The sequence below is a fragment of the Silurus meridionalis genome, chromosome 3 (genome assembly GCF_014805685.1).
Source record: "Silurus meridionalis isolate SWU-2019-XX chromosome 3, ASM1480568v1, whole genome shotgun sequence".
Classification (NCBI taxonomy): domain Eukaryota; kingdom Metazoa; phylum Chordata; class Actinopteri; order Siluriformes; family Siluridae; genus Silurus; species Silurus meridionalis.
In genome coordinates, this window is record NC_060886.1 from 9,331,177 (window position 1) to 9,352,640 (window position 21,464).

Sequence of the window (21,464 nt, forward strand, 5' to 3'; positions counted from 1 at the left end):
TTTATAGTTTTTGGATTTAGGTTTGTGATGATCAGATACGAATGATACTCCATGGTGCATTAAACACAGGCTGCACACTGCACTGTGGGATGAAGGAGTACTGAGGTGTTTTTTAGATGGTTAACAGCTCTTTTTCTAAATTGGTTCTGCTTGGAAACTTTGGTATAAGGGTGAAAGGATAGCCACTGTTTTTGGGTGTTTTGAAGAACTACACAATTGTTGAAAGGTTTTCCCAGAGGAACTAGAGTGCTACATGGAAACTTGTTATCTGGAAGTATTAAGATTTATATATCGGCTTCTATTGACAAAAAAAAAAAAGGCATATTTTTGCTGCAAGGGTTTGAAAGCTTCTTACTAGTTTTGTAAATCAATTTAAGGGAGCTAGCACTGTTTAGCTAGCTATAAAGGTTGTTACACTTGCTGCAAAGCCAAATAGACATGTCCATGTTAATGAATGTTATTTTACAACCCTTTTTTTCCATTTCATTTGTCACACATACTGCTTCACACTATGTTTAACTTCTCTGGAGATTAAACTCTGTTATCTTGAAGAAAAATATTTTTCTATGGGAAGTTTTGGGACGGGTGACTGAGTATCACACGCTTCTTCCAGACTATCAAATGAAGCAGTTTTTCTGTTGAGCTGCATAAACAGTAAGGGTTTAGGATTGATGACATAAAATGAAACGAGGGTTTTGCTCAAATGTTGTAGGGACGATTTTGGATTTTGTATTTTCTGCAGATTGACGGAGACATGTTCCACACGCACACTATCGCAAATCGACTCTTACACTGATGGACAGTTTAAGCTTTTTTTTTTTAATACATCGGTCTGTATTTAAAATAAAGTGCCTGAGGTGCGTGTGTAGTCGTATTTTTTATTTTATTTTTTTGAGAAAGTAGTAAAGACAGAAATACATATACAAACACACATATGTTGTACATATATTGTATACACAGACATACATACATTCATATATAGATGGAAAGGAAAAGCAAGGTGTCACTAATTTCTTTTATCATAGTCTTTCAAACATTTTCTTTATGTATTTACTGTTTTTTTTTTTTTTTTTTATGTTTTTATACAATTCTCCCTTCAACCATAGATTTAGTCAGAAGTTTGCAATTAGTGCTTGTTTTTATTTTGTTTAACACTTGAGAAAAGCCGCAGCATCCCCGACATGCATTCATATTTTAATGTCAAATGAGCAATTTATCTTGTGTATTTATATCTTTATAAAATATCTTGTGTATTTATGTCAGGACCGAGATCATTAGCCTGGAAAATCTGTTCTTAAGTCTGAAAATACACTGTGAATATTTTCTTTGCAGATCTGATCTCCTGTTTGGAGAAAGGATATAACTTTACTGAGGCAGAGTTCAGGTATACCTACTCTTAAATTAAATGCATGCAATTGTGTATATACAGTCATAGAAATGTGCACGTATTCAGTACTTATTTGTGTGTTTGTATCTTTTCTGCAGTAAGTTCTGTCCTGCCGGGTGTCTGACGAACTTTGGCGAGGTGTCTGGGACCATACCACATGGCTACAGAGATGTACGTGCACTGACTTGTACGCACACGTGTACATACAGACCACAACAAAAGCCTTTTAGAATTCAATCTGTTCCTCTTGTTCTCACTGTCTCTGGGTGATGACTTCATCCTGCCTTGGCTGCTTGCTGGAGCATTAATGGTCCCATGCTTATGACCTCATGAGAGGCGCGGTTGATGGTTTTCAACATCAATCTGTGGCTCTGTAGCCGGGAACAAATTGTTTAGTTTTATGCAAGAACAGCTTCAGAGGGTTCACTATGCAAAGGCCAGTTCCAAAAGTCCCTGGTTTATAGTTTTTGGATTTAGGTTTGTGATGATCAGATACGAATGATACTCCATGGTGCATTAAACACAGGCTGCACACTGCACTGTGGGATGAAGGAGTACTGAGGTGTTTTTTAGATGGTTAACAGCTCTTTTTCTAAATTGGTTCTGCTTGGAAACTTTGGTATAAGGGTGAAAGGGATAGCCACTGTTTTTGGGTGTTTTGAAGAACTACACAATTGTTGAAAGGTTTTCCCAGAGGAACTAGAGTGCTACATGGAAACTTGTTATCTGGAAGTATTAAGATTTATATATCGGCTTCTATTGACAAAAAAAAAAAAAAAAGTTCCACATAGTGTCTCAAATGTGCTTATATATTTCCATAGCTTTTATTCTTGACCACTTAAATAGTATATTTTCTCAAAATCTGTGGGAGTCTAACGTCTTCTTCTTACAGTGGTATTCTTCCATGTACAAAACCTTCAGACACTCATTATAGAACAACCCCAAACGACTCCTCACCACGCTCCTCACCATGACCACCAACCTTCCATGCACTGTGTTCTACTAGTTTATTTGCAGTCTCTGAATTGGCTCTAGATTGTATCATGTTGTTTATCATGTGCACGAACTGCTCCAGAGTGGATATTTCTGCCTTTCCGCCATTAAAATTAGCTTTAAGTTCCAGGTTAGGATTGAGATGTTCGATTAGAAATATTTTGCACTTTAGGACATTGATCATATTTGGTTTAGTGAGATTTTAATAAATAAGTAACTCACTTTTTTCTATGTGCTCAGAAACAACAAGCTATTTTCTCCTTTCAATATTAACCGGACGATTGCATCATAATTCACATTCTCTTATACTGTAATTGCATATAAAAATAAATAAATAAACGCAACTTACTGAGACCAAAGAGGCCTCAAATCCGCTATGAAGTTTCGTTCTACGCTATTTGACCTGAAAACTGTTTGCAATTCAAATTCTTTGAACATAATTGCGACACTGATTGATCGTTTTGTAATAACAGTTACCGAGCACATTAGCAGTAATTTCCTTGCAGCTGAGCCAGCCTGATGCTACTCAAAGGAGTTCAGTAAAGATACTGAAATGATGCCTTCCAGGTTTTTTGGGAAAAGCAATTATCACCCAGGCCCCTTTAGCTCCTGTTTGGGCTTGTTTCGGGCTTTTTCTTTTATGTTAAGTACAAAAACAGTATTTCGGCAAGAACTGGCTGAAATTCTGCAGTTTGAACTGTAAAAGAAAGTAAACTTTCCGTGTGTGTGTGTGTGTGTGTGTGTGTGTGTGTGTGTGTGTGTGTGTGTGTGTGTGTGTGTAGTTCTGTATGAGTCTCTATGGGAAATGTTAGGTCAGTATTTGGCTGATGGACTTTGTAATGCAGGCCAGCTGACAGCAGAACGAAGTCATCCCGTACGGCTCTCTCGTACACGCCGAGTAACACGGGCCTCATGCGAGCGTGTGTATGCGAGAGGATGTGTGTGATTTTGTGAGAGCAGGAGCAAGGCGTGCACGTGTGCTGCTCAGCAGCTGGACCTGGCAGCGCTTTTATTTTGCCACTAGGAAGTGGTGTATGTTTTGCGGCACGCTCGTGTGTGTGTTGAGAGTTTGCCTGCCGACTGTGGTCGGCCTGCGGTGGAGAGCAAAAGAGGGAGAGCAATGTCAGCTTTCAAACAGACAGCTCTCTTAATTCCAGCGCTAGTTTGGCAGCGCCTGTGGGAACTGTGTGTGTGTTACCATCTGCCTACCATGCTGCGTTTCAGCAATCATGTGTGCGGCAGTGTAATTAAAGCCAAACCCACAGCGACTCTTTTAATGACATGCGCTGCTACAGTATTTCATATCACCAACAACAGTGGCGCTGTGGAATCGCTCCCAGTGACATCATCAGCCAAGTCATGTCTCTTGTGGCTTATGGCTCATTTAGTCAGCATCCACCATTTCTATCTTGTCAGTCTCTCCCTCTCTCTCTCCTCCTTCTCTCTCTAACCGAAGGACATTACATAATAAATATAGTTAAAGCTGCTGTCTTATCACTTTGCAGTGTTCTATGCTGTTCCTCATGCAGTAACGCTGTCTCCTGAATGTTTTTTAGCCGTATTGTCTTCACATTTGTGCAATTCACAAAGATTTAAACTACTGCATTGCTGTAATACTGGAAGGATTAAAAAAAAGAAGAAACAATAAGGTACAGAGTCTGGAAATGTTTGATTTCAGATTTCTAAACATGATCTTAAATTGCATTTAGTGCCTCTAGATAGTATTCACCCTCCTAGTAATTTTTTTTAAGCTCGTACAATGCAAATGCATCTTTATTCTTTCTGCTGCACCTGATTTTCTTTTTGTTCTTTCCTTCCTTCCTTCCTTCCTTCCTTCCTTCCTTCCTTCCTTCCTTCCTTCCTTCCTTCCTTCAAATATTGAATATCAATTGTATTAATGCTAAAACAAATTCCACTCAAAATGATCTGGAGAAGCCTAATGGACAGTAGTGTTTAGGTTATATAACAGATATTTAATTTCAGATTTAAAATGCAATCGTCTTAAATCATAATTTTGGGTTTTGACTCGTCCACATCAGACACTATACCTTTTTCCTTTAGCCACAAGGGTGTTAGTAAAGTCAGGTACTGATGTAGGTGAGGTGAGGAGGCCTGGAATGTAGTCAGCATTCCAATTTATTCCAAAGGTGTTCAGCTGAGTAGAGGTCAGAGCTCAGGCCACATAACATCTTCCACTCCAACCCATGTAAAACATACAGTGTTTGGGTTCCCCTGGTCAGAATCTCTGTTAATGTGAACATTTAATCAAGTGGACGATAAAATTATTTTAAAAAGGCATAAAGTTAAACATGAAACACTCTTTTGCAATATTTTAAGCAATATCAGTGTATTGTTTTTGTTTTCTACAATTTGGGTGAAAAAGGCTAAAGCAGCACTCTTTGGCCAAGATATCAGACCTTTATTTGCCTGTTAGGGTCATGGGATTGTTTAGTCATTAATATGAAAGGCCAGGTGATGCATATTTCAAAGCTTTATAAATACCCAGACTCCTCTAACCTTGTCTCAACAATCAGCAGTCATGGGTTCCTCTTAGCAGAGGCCCAGCACTCTAAAAATGAAAATGATTGACGCCCACAAAGCAGGAGAAGGCTATAAGAAGATAGCGAAGTGTTTTCAGGTACCGATTTCCTCAGTTCGGAATGTAATTAAGAAATGACAGTTTACAGGAACAGTGGAGGTCAAGATAAGGTCTGGAAGACCAAGAACAATATCAGAGAGAACTGCTCCTAAGATTGCTAGAAAAGCAATTCAGTACCCCCACTAAAATTTGGCAGACTCTGGAGTTGTGGTCGCTGTTCAACTGTTCAGAAGAAAACCTCTCCTGGATCCTCACCACAAAATTCAGCATCTGAATTTTTGCAAAAGAACATTTACAAGCCTGGTGCATTTTGGAAAAAAGTCCTGTGGGCCGATGAGGTTAAAATAGAACTCTTTAGCTGCAGTGAGCAAAGGTATGTTTGGAGAACAAAGGGCACTGAATTGTATGAAAAGAACACATGGGGTGGATCGATCATGCTTTGGGGTTGTGTTGCAGCCAATGACCCGGTGAACATTTCACAGGTAGAGGGAAGAATGGATTCAATTAAATTCCAACAAATTCTGGAAGCAAGCATACCATCTGTAAAAAAGCTGAAGTTGAAAAGAGGATTGCTTCTACAAATGGATAATGATCCTAGACACACCTCAAAATCCATGGTGGACTACCTCAAGAGGTGCAAGCTAAAGGTTTTGCCATGGCTCTAACAGTCTTCTAAACTAAACATCTGTGGATAGACCTCAAAAGAGCAGTGCTTGAAAGACGGTGCAAGAATCTCAGAACTGGAAGACGGTTGTAAAGAAGAATGGGAGAAAATCCCTCAAACAAGAACTGAAAGATACTTGGCTGGCTACAAAAAGCATTTACAAGCTGTGATACTTGCCAAAGGGGGCGCTACTAGGTACTAACTATGCAGGGTGCACAAACTTTTACTGCGGGCCCTTTTTCTTTTCTGTTGTTTTGAATAAATTAAAACAAATTAATTTGTTTAAATTCCCTAAAGGGAATTTGTTATCTGTAACTTTATGCCTTTTGAAGATAATTTCATCTTCCAATTGCTTAACTGTTCACATTAACAGAAATTTTGACCAAACTTTCGCACACCACTGTATTTTTATGCAGCTGGCTTTGTGAACAGGGTCTTTGTCATGCTGGAACATGTTTGGGTCTTCTAGTTCTAGTGAAGGAAAAATCGAATCATTCTACATCCAAAGACCTTTACCTTGGTGTGTATCTTTGTGGGCTCGGTCCCAGTACTTTCATCCATATGGTGTATATTGCCCTCTTTATCTCTTGTTGAAAAGAAACCCCAAAACTGAACATTTTTTATGGTAGATCTGGTGGGTATAAAGAGGCAGATGTAGAGGACAGGGGGGTATGGAGACAGATGATCCGCTGTGGCGACCCCTAATGGGAGAAGCCGAAAGAAGAAGAAGAAGCATAACGTATATTGAATGTTAAGGTCAATGTAAAGGGGGCAGGAGAAATCTAATTGTAATGTAATGGGTGAAATGGTGGGGGGATTTCCTGGAAGCTCTGGATGTAAATTATTTAGCTGAAAGCAAATCAGACCAGACATTAGGTCTGAAAGGAGAGCGCATAAAACCCAGTATGTAAAATATATTTTTTAATAAATGTACTATTTCTGGTCTGATTAGTGAAATAGCATTGCAGCCTGTTTATTTTTCTGGCACTAAAGTAGTGATGATGGGAAATAAAACCAGTTCAAATGACTGATTTATTGACAACTAGTTATTGATTTAGGCATTAAGACATAACTGCGGTCAGGTTAGCTGCTTGTCCTTATAAGCTTGGAACCCTATGAAACTGGACCTTACATACCCTGGACTGGACTTTACATATTATTACTTGAACACCCTTCATCTGTATTGTGTTCCTTCATTATTTATTTTGTGTATTTTATATATTATATTTCTGTTAAATGGTAAATTGTGTCTGTATGTATCTCCAGTCTTCTTCCTTGTGCCTGGCTGGTATCCATGCGGGCGTGGTGTCAAACACATTAGGAGGCCAAGTCAATGTAGTGAGCAGTACAGGAATCCCGCATTATGATAGCACACTGGCCAACAATGTCACCTCTGTAGGGTGAGTAACCACTGTTTTACTCTAAGCAACCTTTCACTTTCCTTTGCCTCCCCACTTCATACTAGCTACCTTTAGTTTAATAAGTAGATAATTTTTTCCTTCTGGTTTGTCCTTGACTTCTTTTAACATTTATCAGGGCTACCCTGATTGTTTTCTGTAGTCCAGCCTTCAATCTCCATGTTTAATTCTTTTTCTGTCTCCAGAGGGAACCTCTCCCCCAGTCTCTTCACTTTTAAAACCAGTGGTAAGTCTGTCCCAGGCTAATTTCATTACTTGCATTGCACAGTATATTGCTGCTCTGCCCTCCACCCCCTTTTTTTTCTGATGATTTTTTTGATGAGCACAGGGTCATAATATTCAAATGAGCTCTTAAGAACCAAACGGCTAAAATGATTCCTAGTGTCATGTAAGCATCCTGAACAACGTGAGTCATTATAGGTACAGCTTTCTGTTTTTTTTTCCTTTCAAAAAACAATAAATCCAAACTGTTTTTGGTCAATCTTTAACCCAATCGCATCTCCGGTGCGTTCATCATAAACTGCAGGGCGTATCACATTCGCAATCAATCACAACCTAATGACAATTTGATGTGTTGTGCTGCTGTGTTAATAACTCCTACAGAGTCAAACTGCCTGTTTCTGTACATCCAAGTGGAACTAACAGTGTGTATTCCTCTGTGGAGAGATCGTGGCAGACATATACACAGTCAGCACCACAATTATCGGCCTCCCCTTGAGAGACTTAAAGCACCGAACCTCTTACTATAGCATCTAACAAGCTTGGAGACAGATACAGAGAGATCTTCAAGCAAACATTTAATTTTATTTGACGCTCCTTTTATATTCAAAAGCGTTTGTGCATGTAGAATCTTTTTTTTTTTTTTTTCACTCCAGAAAACGGGTTTACTGATCAATTCAGACCTCAAAATTTGCTTTTAGAGCTCTGTGTTTGGAGCATGCACAACAAAATAAGCCAATAAATAAGTATTCTCTTTAATAAAAAGTGGCAGATGAGCCTGCATGAATCTGGAATAACTAAGAATTTACTGACAGCCTCTTAGAAGCCCCGTCCCCTCACCCTGTCTAGTAGTAATGTTATTGTGCTGGGTTTATCCATTATTAAACAAGTAAGTAGGTGAGTGGGTGGGTAGGTACTTTATTCATCACAATGGGAAATTTACAGCTGCCAGCCGTATCCACAAACATGGGCAATAAGGCATGCAATAAATACAAAAAAATACCCGAAATCTTAAGGTAAGTTAAAGAGTCTGTGCAAAAAACTGTGTTTGAGTTTGTTCAAGTTGAGTGTCTGAGTGTTTTTTCAAGTCCTGTGCAACTCAAAGTGCTGTTGACCATATACTCAAAGTATATGGTCCATATCAGGTAAATGAGCAATATATGGAATGGGACACCAGACTTTTCCATCCATATGTGGAAGGTGGTAGCTTAGTGGTTAAGGCATTGGACTTTGAACCCGAGTGTCATGAGTTTAAATCCCAGCCACACATAGCTGCCACTCTTGGGTCTCTGAGCAAAAGTTTTAACCCCATAGCTGCTCAGTTGTACGAATGAGATAAATGCAAGTCGCTCTGGATAAGGGCATCTGCCAAATGCCATAAATGTAAATGTTCTTCCCCAAACTGTTACCACAAAATTGAGAGTCATACAGGACGTCTTTGGATGTGCTAGCTTTAAATTTCCCCTTTGCTTGAACTAGGAGACCCATGAAGATATATGGTTTACATGGGTTGGAGTGAAAGATCTTGCTATAGAGATCTGACCTTAACCCTATTAAACACCTTTGAGACGAATTGGAACGCTGACTGCTCCCCAGGTCTCCACACATCACCTACATCCATACTTGACTTTACTATCACCATTGTGGATGAATGAGCACACATCTCCACAAGCACACTTCAAAATCTAGTAGATCATCTTTCCAGAAGAGTGGAGGTTATTATAAGAGCAAACGGTGATCCGTTAGGGATGCCACTGAATATTTTTCAGCCAAAAAGCGGTGAATTTAGTAATAGTTCCTCCCGATACGTCTAACAGAGGTCTGAGCTCCAAAGGAGGACATTTGAGTAGAAAAAGTGATTTGTTTAAGGATAATGTTAAAAATGCACCTTTTTTAAAAAAAATTAATTTTATTATTAATATTATTCACTGTGCTCATTCCAATGCTGACATTTCCATCTTGAAAAGGTGGTGTACTCTAAATGTCTGACCTTAAATAACACAGATAAAAAAATTCTGCCAACCTTAATAGTGGAATGGCGTACAATTACACAAAGTGTATGGGGAACAGGGAGAACACATCTGTTCAGTCTGTCAGAATAAATCCACCAGCGAAATCCCACAGTGTATAACTGGCTGAAGCTTTTTATATAAACTCCTTATAGCCCTTATTAAGAGCAGTGCCACAGTTTTACTCAGTTTTTCTACCTTGTTGTTCACTTTTATAAAAATTACAAGCCGTTAACCATTTTGCTGCTGGCACCGGAACGATCGCTCCATCTGACAGGTTCTGACACTGACATGGAAGCAGAGAAATGGGGTTGCGAATGCAAATTTATACCCCGGAGAAACTGACATATTCTGAGGATGACAGTGAGTGCAATTTTTAGGAAATAAATTTTTCCCCCCCAAGGATGGCATTTTGTTCTTACAAGACAAAATTCTAGGTGCCAATGTTTTTCGAGCTATTAGGTAGAGAAAATGGCAGGTGCAGTTCTATCTAGAATTCGTTCCTAATATCTTATACGTTTTTAGGTTGTTACGGCACACTGGGCCTGGAGTCAGGGGTGATCAGCGAGTCTCAGATCTCAGTCTCCTCCGTTTGGGAGTGGGATCAACATGGCGACAAGCCTTCGGTGTGGGCACCTTCAGGGGCGCGTCTGAAAAAGCCCGGGCTTCCCTGGGCAGCTGCCAACAGCAATGCAAAACAGTGGATACAGGTGGATTTAAAGAAAGAAAAACGAGTGACAGGTGAGAGAGAATGAGGATGGGGAGCAAGAAGTGAGAAAGAAACGACAGCGAGGATTCGGTGATGGATATGAAGAACTTGTTCATTTCTTTACTCAGGAATCATCACCTCTGGCTCCACCTTACCCGAGTACCAGTTTTATGTGTCCGCCTATCGAGTGCACTACAGCAGCGATGGACAGGAGTGGACAGCCTATCAGGAAACAGGCTCAAATCAAGACAAGGTATATAAATCACGTGTGCGCTGTGTTTTTTTTTTAAACCCTGTATGACTTTACAGGCGGTGTGTTTTCAGCAAATACCATTAAGTGCACTTGCCGGTCATTAATAATGCACAGGCATCAATTGGCAGAAAGCTTAACGAGAAGCTCATTGATTGGCTGCGTTTAAGTGGAAGGTTGTAAACCATTGTTCTGGCAGTGATGTAATACTGTGCAGAGGGGGCCGATAGCATTGACCGGACCGAGGGAATAAATGGTAAATCTATTCTGTCGTTTCTGTTTAAATCAACAATACAGATGGCTCAACTGTGCTGTAACGACACCAAGTTATCGATTGCCCCCCATTGAAACAATGGTTCTCGGTTGGGTTGACTTGGGTAAATGGGTGAATATTTGCTATTCCGTAGCGACCCATCACGTGTGTGTGTTTGTTTCATGACAGATTTTCCAAGCGAATACAAATTACCCTCAGGAAGTTCGGAACAACTTCATCCCACCCATTGAAGCGCGGTTTATCAGAGTAATCCCTGTGCAGTGGCATCAGAGGATCGCACTGAAAATGGAGCTGCTTGGCTGTCAGGTATCCACAGGTAGGACTAATCACACATCTGATTGGAGGATAGAGATTGTATAAGACGGTCAAGTCAGTCCTTTTGCCTTAATTGTTTTTTTCTATATATTTTATGTTTGTTGTCCAGTGAGTCCACGAATGTACAATCCAGCTCCCGCTCCTCCGAAAAGAAATACCATACCTCCATTACAGGAGCAGACAACACACACTCCCAATATCCGAAACATCACCGTGCCTCCACACACTCATAACGGTGAGAGCGATGTACTCAGGATGAGACTGATTATTTTACAATTTTCAACAAAAAAGATTATTCATTGTCTGTTTTATGTTTAATAATTGAATATGACCCAGGAATTCTGTGAGTGCTGATGTCAGTGATGTTCTGTTCTGTTGTGCACTTGTTTCAGAGGTGGCGTTAGTGGCCGTGTTGGTTCCTGTGCTGGTTCTAACCGCTCCAGTGCTGTTGCTTGTGTGTGCGTGGCTGTGGAAGAGCAGGTTTGTAAGCTCTAAAATCCATTTATTCTCATAACAAGTAGTCTAATAGCAGAGTATCATGCATCAGAGCTTTTAATCAGGTGCCATTACTTATGAGACAGACCAACAAATTGCAAAATAAATTTTTTTTTTCTCTGAATATTTATATTTAGTTGACTGCAAAAGTTTGCACACCCAAAAAACATCTTTTTTTTATTAATATAAGTAATTAAAATAACACCCATTACATTGTTATGATATTTCAGGATATATTTGGCACATTTTGTTTGTAGACAATTTGTAAAATAGTAAAAATATTGTACTTTCTACGACCCAGAAACCATGGGTTAACTTTTGCACCCAATAGATGTGTTTCGTCAGTTTTTACAGCATTGTGTTACCTAAAAGGCGACATAGAAACATAACATATCGCATTCACAAAAAAAACTCTATGGTATTTAGTTTCATTGAGGTTTTGCTAACTAAGAGCTGGAAGGCAGTAAAAAAACAAAACAATCGATTTTATGAGGAAAAGATGAGAAAATTGCTATATAATTACTTACTTAATTCAGTACAATAAACTTTTATTACTATAGCACTTTTAATAATGGACATTGTCCACAAAGCAGCTTTACAGTAACAAATAGCCTAGGAATTAACATTTTAAATGTATAATGTAGTCCCTTGAAATGAAATGAAGCATGAGAACACCAGCTGTGCTCAGGAAAAGAAACCATGATCGTTTATAGCAAATTGGTGTCATGGTACATCACCCAGTGGCTCAGATACCATTTGTTGAGTGCAGACCAGGGTTCGAGCTAACGGGTGATTACAGAACTGTGAAGAGCATTGTGAGCATCGGTTAGGGTTCTAAGCAGGTCGTGGTCTGATTTTGGTGGCAAATTAGTGTGTATGATTTAACAGGAGTGTTGCACTGTCTTGTTGAGCTCCAAATTTAATTCACTCTTATTTATTCTATCCAAAGGAAAAGTCCTGAGGTGACGTATGACCTTCCACACTGGGACCGCACAGGTACTGTACACACTGTTGTGCTGGCTGAGGTGTCACAGCGTATATGATAACGTATACCTAAGAATAATGTATAAGGTTTGGAAACACTTGAATAGATTTTGTGTCTGTTCCAGTGTGGTGGAAGAGCATGAAGCAACTGTTGCCGTCTAAGCTGGATGGGGAGGAGTGTGTGCGCTACAGCGCTACTGCTCGAGCTGAGCACCAGAGGCCACGTGCCGAACCAGCAGGTAGGAAGTGCAGCTCTCACACACACACACACACACACACACACACACACACATACCCCTTTTCTCATAGTGTTATTTCTGTGACATTCCATTAGTCATCATGTATACACTTCCCATAATATATGTCTTTAACCTATCTTTGTAGAATATGCTCAGCCTCTGGTAAGCGGTACCATGGCCTCTCTGGGTCAGAGGTCAACATTTAAGCCTGAAGAAGGAGCCGACCCTGAGTACGACGCCCCCTTGACCCCTGAGCAATATCACGCCTATGCTGAACCACTGCCCGCCTCTGGAACGGAGTACGCCATTCCCATCACGATCGACAGGGCCAATCACATATCAGGAGGCACTCTGCCTTTCCGAGGGCAGGGTTTAGTAGCCGGGACGGACAGCAACCAATCAGGGAGCTCCATGTACGACACGCCTAAAAGCGCATCCGAACAAAGCGCGCCTACAGACGGCCAAATATACCAGGTGCCTCAGAACTCCCACAGTGAACAGCGCCAGGAACCGACCAAACCCCCCGAAGCGTAGTGAAACGGACGAGTGTGCATGTGTGAAAGTGCATGTTTGTGCTTCTAGCTGTATATAGTTTCTAGTCTCCTCTGCATGCCACAGCAGTCTTATCACTGAAATAACACCAGGAATCTCGGCGTGAGATGAGTCAGCCAGGGAGACTGTTACACTACTGTTTTAGGTCGTGTGTTTGTGCGTGAATGTTCTTCACTGTTAAACTGTGAGTCCCTGCACATTTTATTTTCATGCTGAGAGGAATCAGTCCCAAAGTCTTATGTGTAGAGTCTGTTTCACAACTTGGTGCATGCTCATGGTGGGTTACACTGTTTATTTTTATCAACATTTTTATTTCGGTTCCTGACACTTAAAAACAAAAAGACCCTTTTTCCTTCATCGGGAAATTTACAACTTCACCTTAGATCGTTTCTCGCTCGGGTGCATGTTCAGCATTAATATCCTATCCACTGGTAGGCTGTTCTACACAGCGGGGGATGGGGGAACGGTACGTGAACTTACTTAAGCGTTCTTATCACCGTCTATGCGAAAGCATGGTTTTTATTTTTGTTTTTTTAGCGACTCACACCTCAAAAAAATCTGTCACTGTTCTGAAAATTTGTATTTTTATTTTTTTCTTCATATTACTTTTCCTGCTGAGATATGACAGCTATGTGGAGTGCCAAAACCACTAGCAGACCGTGCCTAAAATCTCCAGCGCTCATGGATGCACTGTTGTCATAGATACACTGTCGCCTTGGGGCGTCTTCGCCGAATGTGACACTTTTCGTACTGAAGGAAAATAACGTACGAAATAAAGATGCCACCATTCTTGCCATTAAGTAAGTACACCCGGCTGTAGTCTTCAACACTAAACAGTGGTGCACACTAGTAAGCAGTGTAACATTTATATCAGACCAGAGGTTCAGTTTTGGGTGTGCTTTGTGCACACTCATCTGTTCAAAGTGATGTTTTGTTTTGTTTTTTTAATATCTAATCGATCAGCAGATCTTCACTCAACCTGCACTCCGCAGAGCATGAAAGTGTGTTTTATGGTACCAACTAATATCAGTGCTACCGGTCAGAACCTTCATCATTAACCAAAGCAGAATTTCACTTCACTGAGACTTGTGTGTAGGATCCGTTTTTGTGTCTGGTTTAATTTCTACAAGTTCTGATGATGTTGATGCGGCTGATTCGTTGTCTGTCATGTGCACTGTATTCATAAGTTCTTTAGTGTGTGTGCGTCATGTGTCTGTTTGCTATTCACTGTAAGTGGCTTCTGAAATATGGTTTGTACTGTAGAATGACTAAAGAATGACTGTATAGAAAACTGCAAAGTTTTAATAAAAAATATGATTACAAATTGTGGCGTCCTACAGTATGTTCAGGTTTGAAAAGAAGGGCTGGTCTAAGTGACGATGATATTAAAATTTTACTTCACTCTTTTTCATGAAGGTTCCTGATATTTTATGAATCCAGATTTTTGTTAGTTTGTTGATATAGACAAAGGTTTAACACTTAACCATAAGGTTTGTATTTTTAAGCATCCCATTCCTACATTCCTTTTTCTCTTATAATGATCTCTATTCTTCTGAGGTGATGTTCCACTAGATTTTGGAGTGAGCTTGTGGAGATTTGTGCTCATTCAGCCACAAGAGTGTTAGTAAAGTCAGGTACTGGTGTAGGTGAGGGTGAGGAGGTCTGGTGTGCAGTCAGTGTTCCAATTTATTTGAAAAATGTTCAATTGGGTTGAGGTCAGAGCTCTATAGCAGGTCACTCTCAAGATGTTCCTCTTCAACCCATGCAAACTGTATCTTCATGGAGCTGGCTTTGTGCGCAGGGGCTGAAACGGGCCTCGTGTGTTCACTTGAAGGGAAAATGCAATGCTTCTGTGTCCAAAGTCATCCGGTAAAAGTGTGCCGCCAAAATAGTGGTGACAGTTTGGGAAAGAAAATGTCCTAATACTTTTGTCAAAATTGTGTATATATCCTGAGGCATATTGTTAAGTGCAGAAATGTCAAGATATATTTTCATGAAGCAATTTCGTGTGAAGCAAAAATCATGCATATGAGACATTTTCTCTTGCTTTATGGTGGATCTCAGAAATTTTTCAGTAAATCTATTTTAAGCATAGAAAATAGAGTGGAACAAAATAAAGCTTTTCACACTGTTTTTAACCCCTGGGTTACCGTCATTCTAAACCATGCATGCAGAAGCACTTTTTATATTTGTAATTTAGAATGACTGCATTGCAGTGTCGAATGTGTACAGTGTGAAACGATGATTATGTTCCATTGCTGCATTTATCCAATGAATGCTGATGGCACAGCAGATATGCAGATAAGAACATTAACCCAGGGTTTGGGAATGTCAGCTTGTAATTACCCAGGATTGTGTTTACTCAGGGTTTTAAATAATCCAGGGTTAACTAAACCTCACAAAACTCTGGCAAAAGTAAACTTTCACAGCTTAAACCGAGGTCATGCTACAGCTGACCTCTACTGGAGAGAAGCAGGAATTCAAAAGCTTCAACAATATAAGATTCATTAATGTTAATATAATTCAGTTCAATCCTGTTTTATTTGTATAGCTTTTGGAACACTGGACAGCTTTTACTGCAATAAATACATAGATAATATAAACTTGAAATGCATAATTTAAAATATAATTAGTTGCTATAACTGTATTCCTAATGAGTAAGTCAGAGGTGACTGTTGAAAGGAAAAACTGACAATATATGAATATAATGAAACTTGAGAAGAGCCAGATTAAAAAGGGAACCTTATCCGAGTGGCACCAGATATCCATTCATTATGGTTTATCCATGTTGAGGTTATCACACTTGTGGTTATATAATATTGCAATGGGCTAGACCACTTTGCACATCACCAGCCAGCCTTATTTTAACTACTAGCTTCTGATATCTGAGTGGATATGGCAATTAAATAAAAGTTCGCTGCCACAGTGTTTTCTCAGCTTGATTTTATAACATGGCACATTGTATAGCTGACACTGTGATCAACCTTAAATATCAAATGGCGCATCAATACCCAGCTCAAACAAAAGGGGATATAATTTCTTACTATGATTGCTCATGTTCAATTGCTATATACAGTGCATCCGGAAAGTATTCACAGCGCTTCGCTTTTTCCACATTTTATGTTAGTCTTGTTCCAAAATGGATTCAATTCATTATTTTCCCCAAATTCTACAAACAAAACCCCATAATGAAAACATAAAAGAATTTGTTTGAAATCTTTGTAAATTTATTACAAAAAAAACGAATAGTCACATGTACATAAGTATTCACAATGTTTCTATGATACTCAAAATTAAACTCAGGTGCATCCTGTTTCCACTGATAATCCTTGTGATGTTTTTACAACTTGACTGGAGTCCACCTGTGGTCAATTCAGTTGATTGGAAATGATTTGGAAAGCTACACAGAAAAGGGCCTTAGTCAGGGAGGTGACTAAGAACCCGATGGTCACTCTGAAAGAGCTCTGTGGAGAGAGGAGACCCTTCCAGAACAACAACCATCTCTGTAGCCCTCCGCCAATCAGGGCTGTATGGTGGTTCCCAAAAAGGCACCTGAAGGACTCTCATGCCATGAGAAAAAAACATTGAACTCCTTGGCCTGAATGCTAAGTGTCATGTCTGGAGAAAACCAGGCACTGCTCATCCCCTGGCCAATGAGATCCCTACAGTAAAGCATGGTGGTGGCAGAATCATGCTGTGGGGATGTTTTTCAGCAGCAGGAACTAGAAGACTAGTCAGGATCAAGGGAAAGATGAATGCAGCAATGTACAGAGACATCCTTGATGAAAACTTGCTCCAGAGCACTCTGGACCTCAGACTGGGCAGACGGTTCATCTTCCAACAGGACAATGACCCTAAGAACACAGCCTTGAGTGGCCTAGCCAGAGCACAAAATTGAACTCGATTGAACATCCCTGGAGAGATCTTAAAATGGCTGTGTACTGATGCTCCTCATACAACCTCATGGAGCTTGAGAGGTTCTGCAAAGAAAAAGGGAGAAATTGCCCAAAAATAATCTTGTAGCATCAAACTCAAGAAGATTGAGGTGTAATTGATACCAAAGGTACATCAACATAGTACTGAGCAAAGGCTGTGAATAAATTCAATAAATGTAATTAAAACAAAAAATAAAAAAAATATATATACAGTATATATACAGTTTAAAAGTATAACAGTTAAGTAGATCATATCTTTTAAAAATGTAATACTGTATTTAAATTTAAAACACACAAATACACACACAACCAATTGAATTGATTACTCAATTTAATCAATATGATAAAAATTTATTGCATTCATTTGATTGATTCAATTTGTATAAAAATATTATTTTAGATATTATTTAACCAGGCAGGCATTTTATTAAAAATCGTTTTAAACAAATGTTAATAATAATAAACTGCATTAAAAAACAATTACAACCAATTTTAAGTTTTGCATTTTTCCCCTCAAACTGTCCGGAAATCTAACTAAACCGTGATTTAAAACCGAGATACATACCGAATACATATATATATATATATATATTACTTTTAAAAGCTTTTGACTTGTAGTGTTATATATCATCATATCAATAAGAGATGGCAAAAGTTCACTAAGTAAAAGTACAAATATTCATGTTTTAAAAGACTCTCATAAAAGTTGAAGTACTGACTACACTTTTTTACTCAAGTTGAAGTGAAGTTTGGGCTCTGACATGTACTTGATTGAAAAGTAGCCTTTACTGCTACCTGTTTTATTGTCACGCTGGTAACTGGACCTCACTTCATATTAATATATTCTTATAAAAGAATTTCAAATTTTGTTATCTAATGAATGTATATAGTTAGAAGTTAGAAGAGGTACATTTTCTCTGGCGTCACCTCATTAACCATCCGTGTGGAAACATAGCAAAAAACATAATTACTTTTAAACATTTAAATAAATATTTAATCTTCATGCTCTATGTTGAGTTTGGTTTCACTAATAATAAACACTTTTGCATAAAGCATCAATATTTGTCCATGGCCATGTTTATTAGAGTATTGAAAACTTAAAGTATTAATTTAAGGTACATTTAGAACATACAAAAATGTGCGATTAAGTTGCGATTAATTACATTACATAGTACTTACATACAAAGATTACAGATTTTACAGATTGACAGTCTTAATAAATACCATATTTGCTCTGTCTTGGTCAGATCATTGTGGTGCTCATGTGTCTATTTGTTTGTGTCCTGTCACTGTTTTGGATAAGTCTTGACTCTTGTGTTGTTTAACTGTTTGTTCCTAATAAACTGTTTATTTATATCTTTAATCTCAAGTTATTTTTGTGCGATGGTTAAATATATTCTTTAAAAAATGACTACAAACAAAAAAAATATATATATTTTTGTCCTTAGCTTTTCTAAACAAAACGTGACTTAGAACATTTTAATCAATTTATTGTTTTGTGTGAATGAAGCAAAACCTCTAGTCTACCACATCCAGTTCTCTTGTGAACAAATGTTCTTTATCTGCTTTATGGCCTTATTTCAGTGACTTAATTTTTCTTGTTTTTCACAAAACACGCATAAACGCTGCTTTCTCAAAAGCACAATCATGTACACACATGCTGCTGAATACAGTTTTATCAGACTTTAGCCAGTTTTGCATGTTTATAAGCAAATGAAAAAAGCACAAATGTCAGGCTATGTCAAAACGTCTCCAGGACCCCAAAACACCCTCAGATAACACCCTCAGACACCATGTTGTGGCATTTTTTCCTAATAACACCAAAAAGAACTTAAATTACTTTCTTGTTTAATCGCACAGATAGAAGATAATAATATGTATAGAAAACTTGAAATGTCTTCTTTTAAATAAACCGATTCAAATTCAAACAAATATTCTCTGATTATGGAATCCGTATGAAAGTTAGAAGAAGTACAGTTTCTCCAGTATCACCTCATTATCTCTAATGTGATCCCACTTTGCATCGAGCATGCTGTTTATACAGTATGAAAAGCATCTGATGTGAGTCTGGAAATCATGTACACACCCTTGAAAAATGGCATAAAATATTAAGCTTCTTCATAGTAGTTACTTTTTCTGCGCTTTTAGATGATGCCACACTACACGGGTGAAGAAGCACTTCAGATGGTTCTGGACAGTGAGGAAGAGTTTACCTTCTCCCCAGAGGAATAGCTCGACTTAGATGACAAATGTTTACACTATATAAAAGCTATATATTATAAGTTGGATATTTTCAAACAGGTTAAAGTCAGACTTAAATCAGCTATTCAGAGTAAAATTGGTGGAAATATGAAAGATCTTCTTAAAAGACACTTTTAGTTTTTGAATGTTGTACAAAGTGCATAAATAAACTATGCTATATATAAAGAGAAATATAATATTATACTATGACATGCAAATTTTTTTAAAAGTTTTAAAAGTTTAAAAAATTTATTTTATTTTTTTACATTTTGGAATGTTTAGACTGTATTTTTCCAAATGGTGAATTTTTCACCAGCTGAATATTATTATAGATTTCTTGATTGTGAACAGGTGTGGCAGTAATCAGGCCTGGGTGTGGCTAGAGAAATTGGCATCTTGCACAAGAAACGCACACGAGTGTGCAGTGAAATGGTGTGGATGCAGGGAGAAGAGGTGGTGAAGGTGGAGGAGTTCAGGTACCTGGGGTCAACAGTGCAGAGTAATGGAGAATGTGTTAGAGAAGTGAAGAAAAGAGTGCAGGGAGGGTGGAGTGGGTGGAGAAGAGTGATAGCAGGAGTGATTTGTGATAGAAGAGTATCTGTGAGAGTGAAAGGGAAAGTTTATAGGACTGTGGTGAGACCTGCGATGTTGTATGGATTAGAGACAGTGGCACTGAGTAAAAGACAGGAGGTGGAGCTGGAGGTAGCAGAGCTGAAGATGTTGAGGTTTTCATTGGGAGTGACATCGATAGACAGGATTAGAAATGAGTTTATTAGAGGGACAGCGCATGTAGGACGTTTTGGAGACAAGGTGAGGGAGGTGAGATTGAGATGGTTTGGACATGTGCATAGGAGGTGTTTCAGGTATGAGAATAACAGTGCAAAAGAACCTGTTGCGAAGAGAGCCAAAGCAAATAAGCAGCCCATTCTGTCATGGAAAACAGAAACTGATATTGACATAATTTCGCAGGCTTTGAGATTCCTGCCCACACAGGAACCTGGACCACAGCTAAGACCAAACTCCCATGAGTCTCCAATGGACAGATGTCAGCATCAGAGTTGTACTGCTACATTGGGTTTCTCTTTTACATGGCCATGGTGAAGATGAGGTCCATCAGAGACTACTGACACAATCGTGTCAATGGACAAATACCACACCATTTCATGGAATCTGCACATGAGTCACCTGGATGCAGGCAAGGACAATGACAGAAAGAGGGGCACAGCTGAACACGACCGTCTTTTCAGGGTCAGACCCCTCTTGGACTCTATCCAGCATTCACATGTATGGCCATCTATCATCCAAGAAAAAAATTGGCAGCGTATGAAAGAATGGTGGCATGCAAAGCAAATACAGGAATGACTCAGTACATGAAAGCCAAGCCAACCAGGTGTGGCTTCAAGTTGTTTGTTTCTGTGGACTGATCAAATGGATACACTGTAGATTTTGCTGTGTACACAGGAAAGAACAACTTTCCCACAGACCATGGACTGTCATATGATGCTGTGAACTCATTCGCCTAAAAATCTGTGAGGGGATCAATCAGGTGGATTCGAGGTGGACTGGATGGACACACAAGAGATAGTCTGCTCCACCATCCACGCTGCCTATACAGAAGACACTGTGCAGAGGTGAAAACACAGGATTTATGGATGACAAGGTGTTTTCCATGTCCTGCACCTGTAACTGCCTACAATCAGCACATGAGGGGCGTTGACTTGTCTGATCAGCTGTAACAGTACTACAGTACACAGCACAAAACCATAAAGTGGTGCAGAAAGATCTTTCTACACATCTTGGACATTGCTGCCAACAAATGCTTTCATTGTACAGAAAGGAGTTTATGGAAGAACTAATTGCAGAGCTCTGTGGTGTGTCACAGAAGATAACACCAAAATGCACCAGTGTTGACCATGTGCCAGTTCCAGGAGCTGAGCAGGCCTCAGATGCCACTGCTGGTCGCTGGATCTGGTAAGAGACAGGACACTCCTTGGAAATGCAAGGCTTGTGATGTTCACGTGTGTGTTCAGATGAAAAGGAATTGTTTCCCAGAGTGGCACAAAGTTTTTAAATTCTGTGTTCTATGTGAGCACGTAGGTTATGCATAGGGTTTATATTGAGCTTTAGGAGTTTCTGATTGGGCATAAGGTGGTGATTCATTTACTACAACTGTAGCGCATA

The 21,464-nt window shown here is 39.1% G+C and overlaps 1 protein-coding gene across 1 annotated transcript in view; it reads left to right on the plus strand.

Annotated features, from left to right (window-relative positions):
- dcbld2 (discoidin, CUB and LCCL domain containing 2) overlaps window positions 1-14,431 on the plus strand; it is a 34,866-nt gene extending 20,435 nt beyond the window's left edge. Inside the window, exons 5-15 of the mRNA XM_046845307.1 lie at window positions 1,486-1,558; window positions 6,910-7,043; window positions 7,247-7,287; window positions 9,815-10,030; window positions 10,127-10,251; window positions 10,691-10,838; window positions 10,947-11,072; window positions 11,230-11,317; window positions 12,282-12,328; window positions 12,442-12,555; window positions 12,701-14,431. Coding sequence (XP_046701263.1) covers window positions 1,486-1,558; window positions 6,910-7,043; window positions 7,247-7,287; window positions 9,815-10,030; window positions 10,127-10,251; window positions 10,691-10,838; window positions 10,947-11,072; window positions 11,230-11,317; window positions 12,282-12,328; window positions 12,442-12,555; window positions 12,701-13,089 — 1,501 coding nt within the window. The 3' untranslated portion in view covers window positions 13,090-14,431. The remainder of the gene's footprint in view (window positions 1-1,485; window positions 1,559-6,909; window positions 7,044-7,246; window positions 7,288-9,814; window positions 10,031-10,126; window positions 10,252-10,690; window positions 10,839-10,946; window positions 11,073-11,229; window positions 11,318-12,281; window positions 12,329-12,441; window positions 12,556-12,700) is intronic.
- The last annotated feature ends 7,033 nt before the right edge of the window (window positions 14,432-21,464 follow it).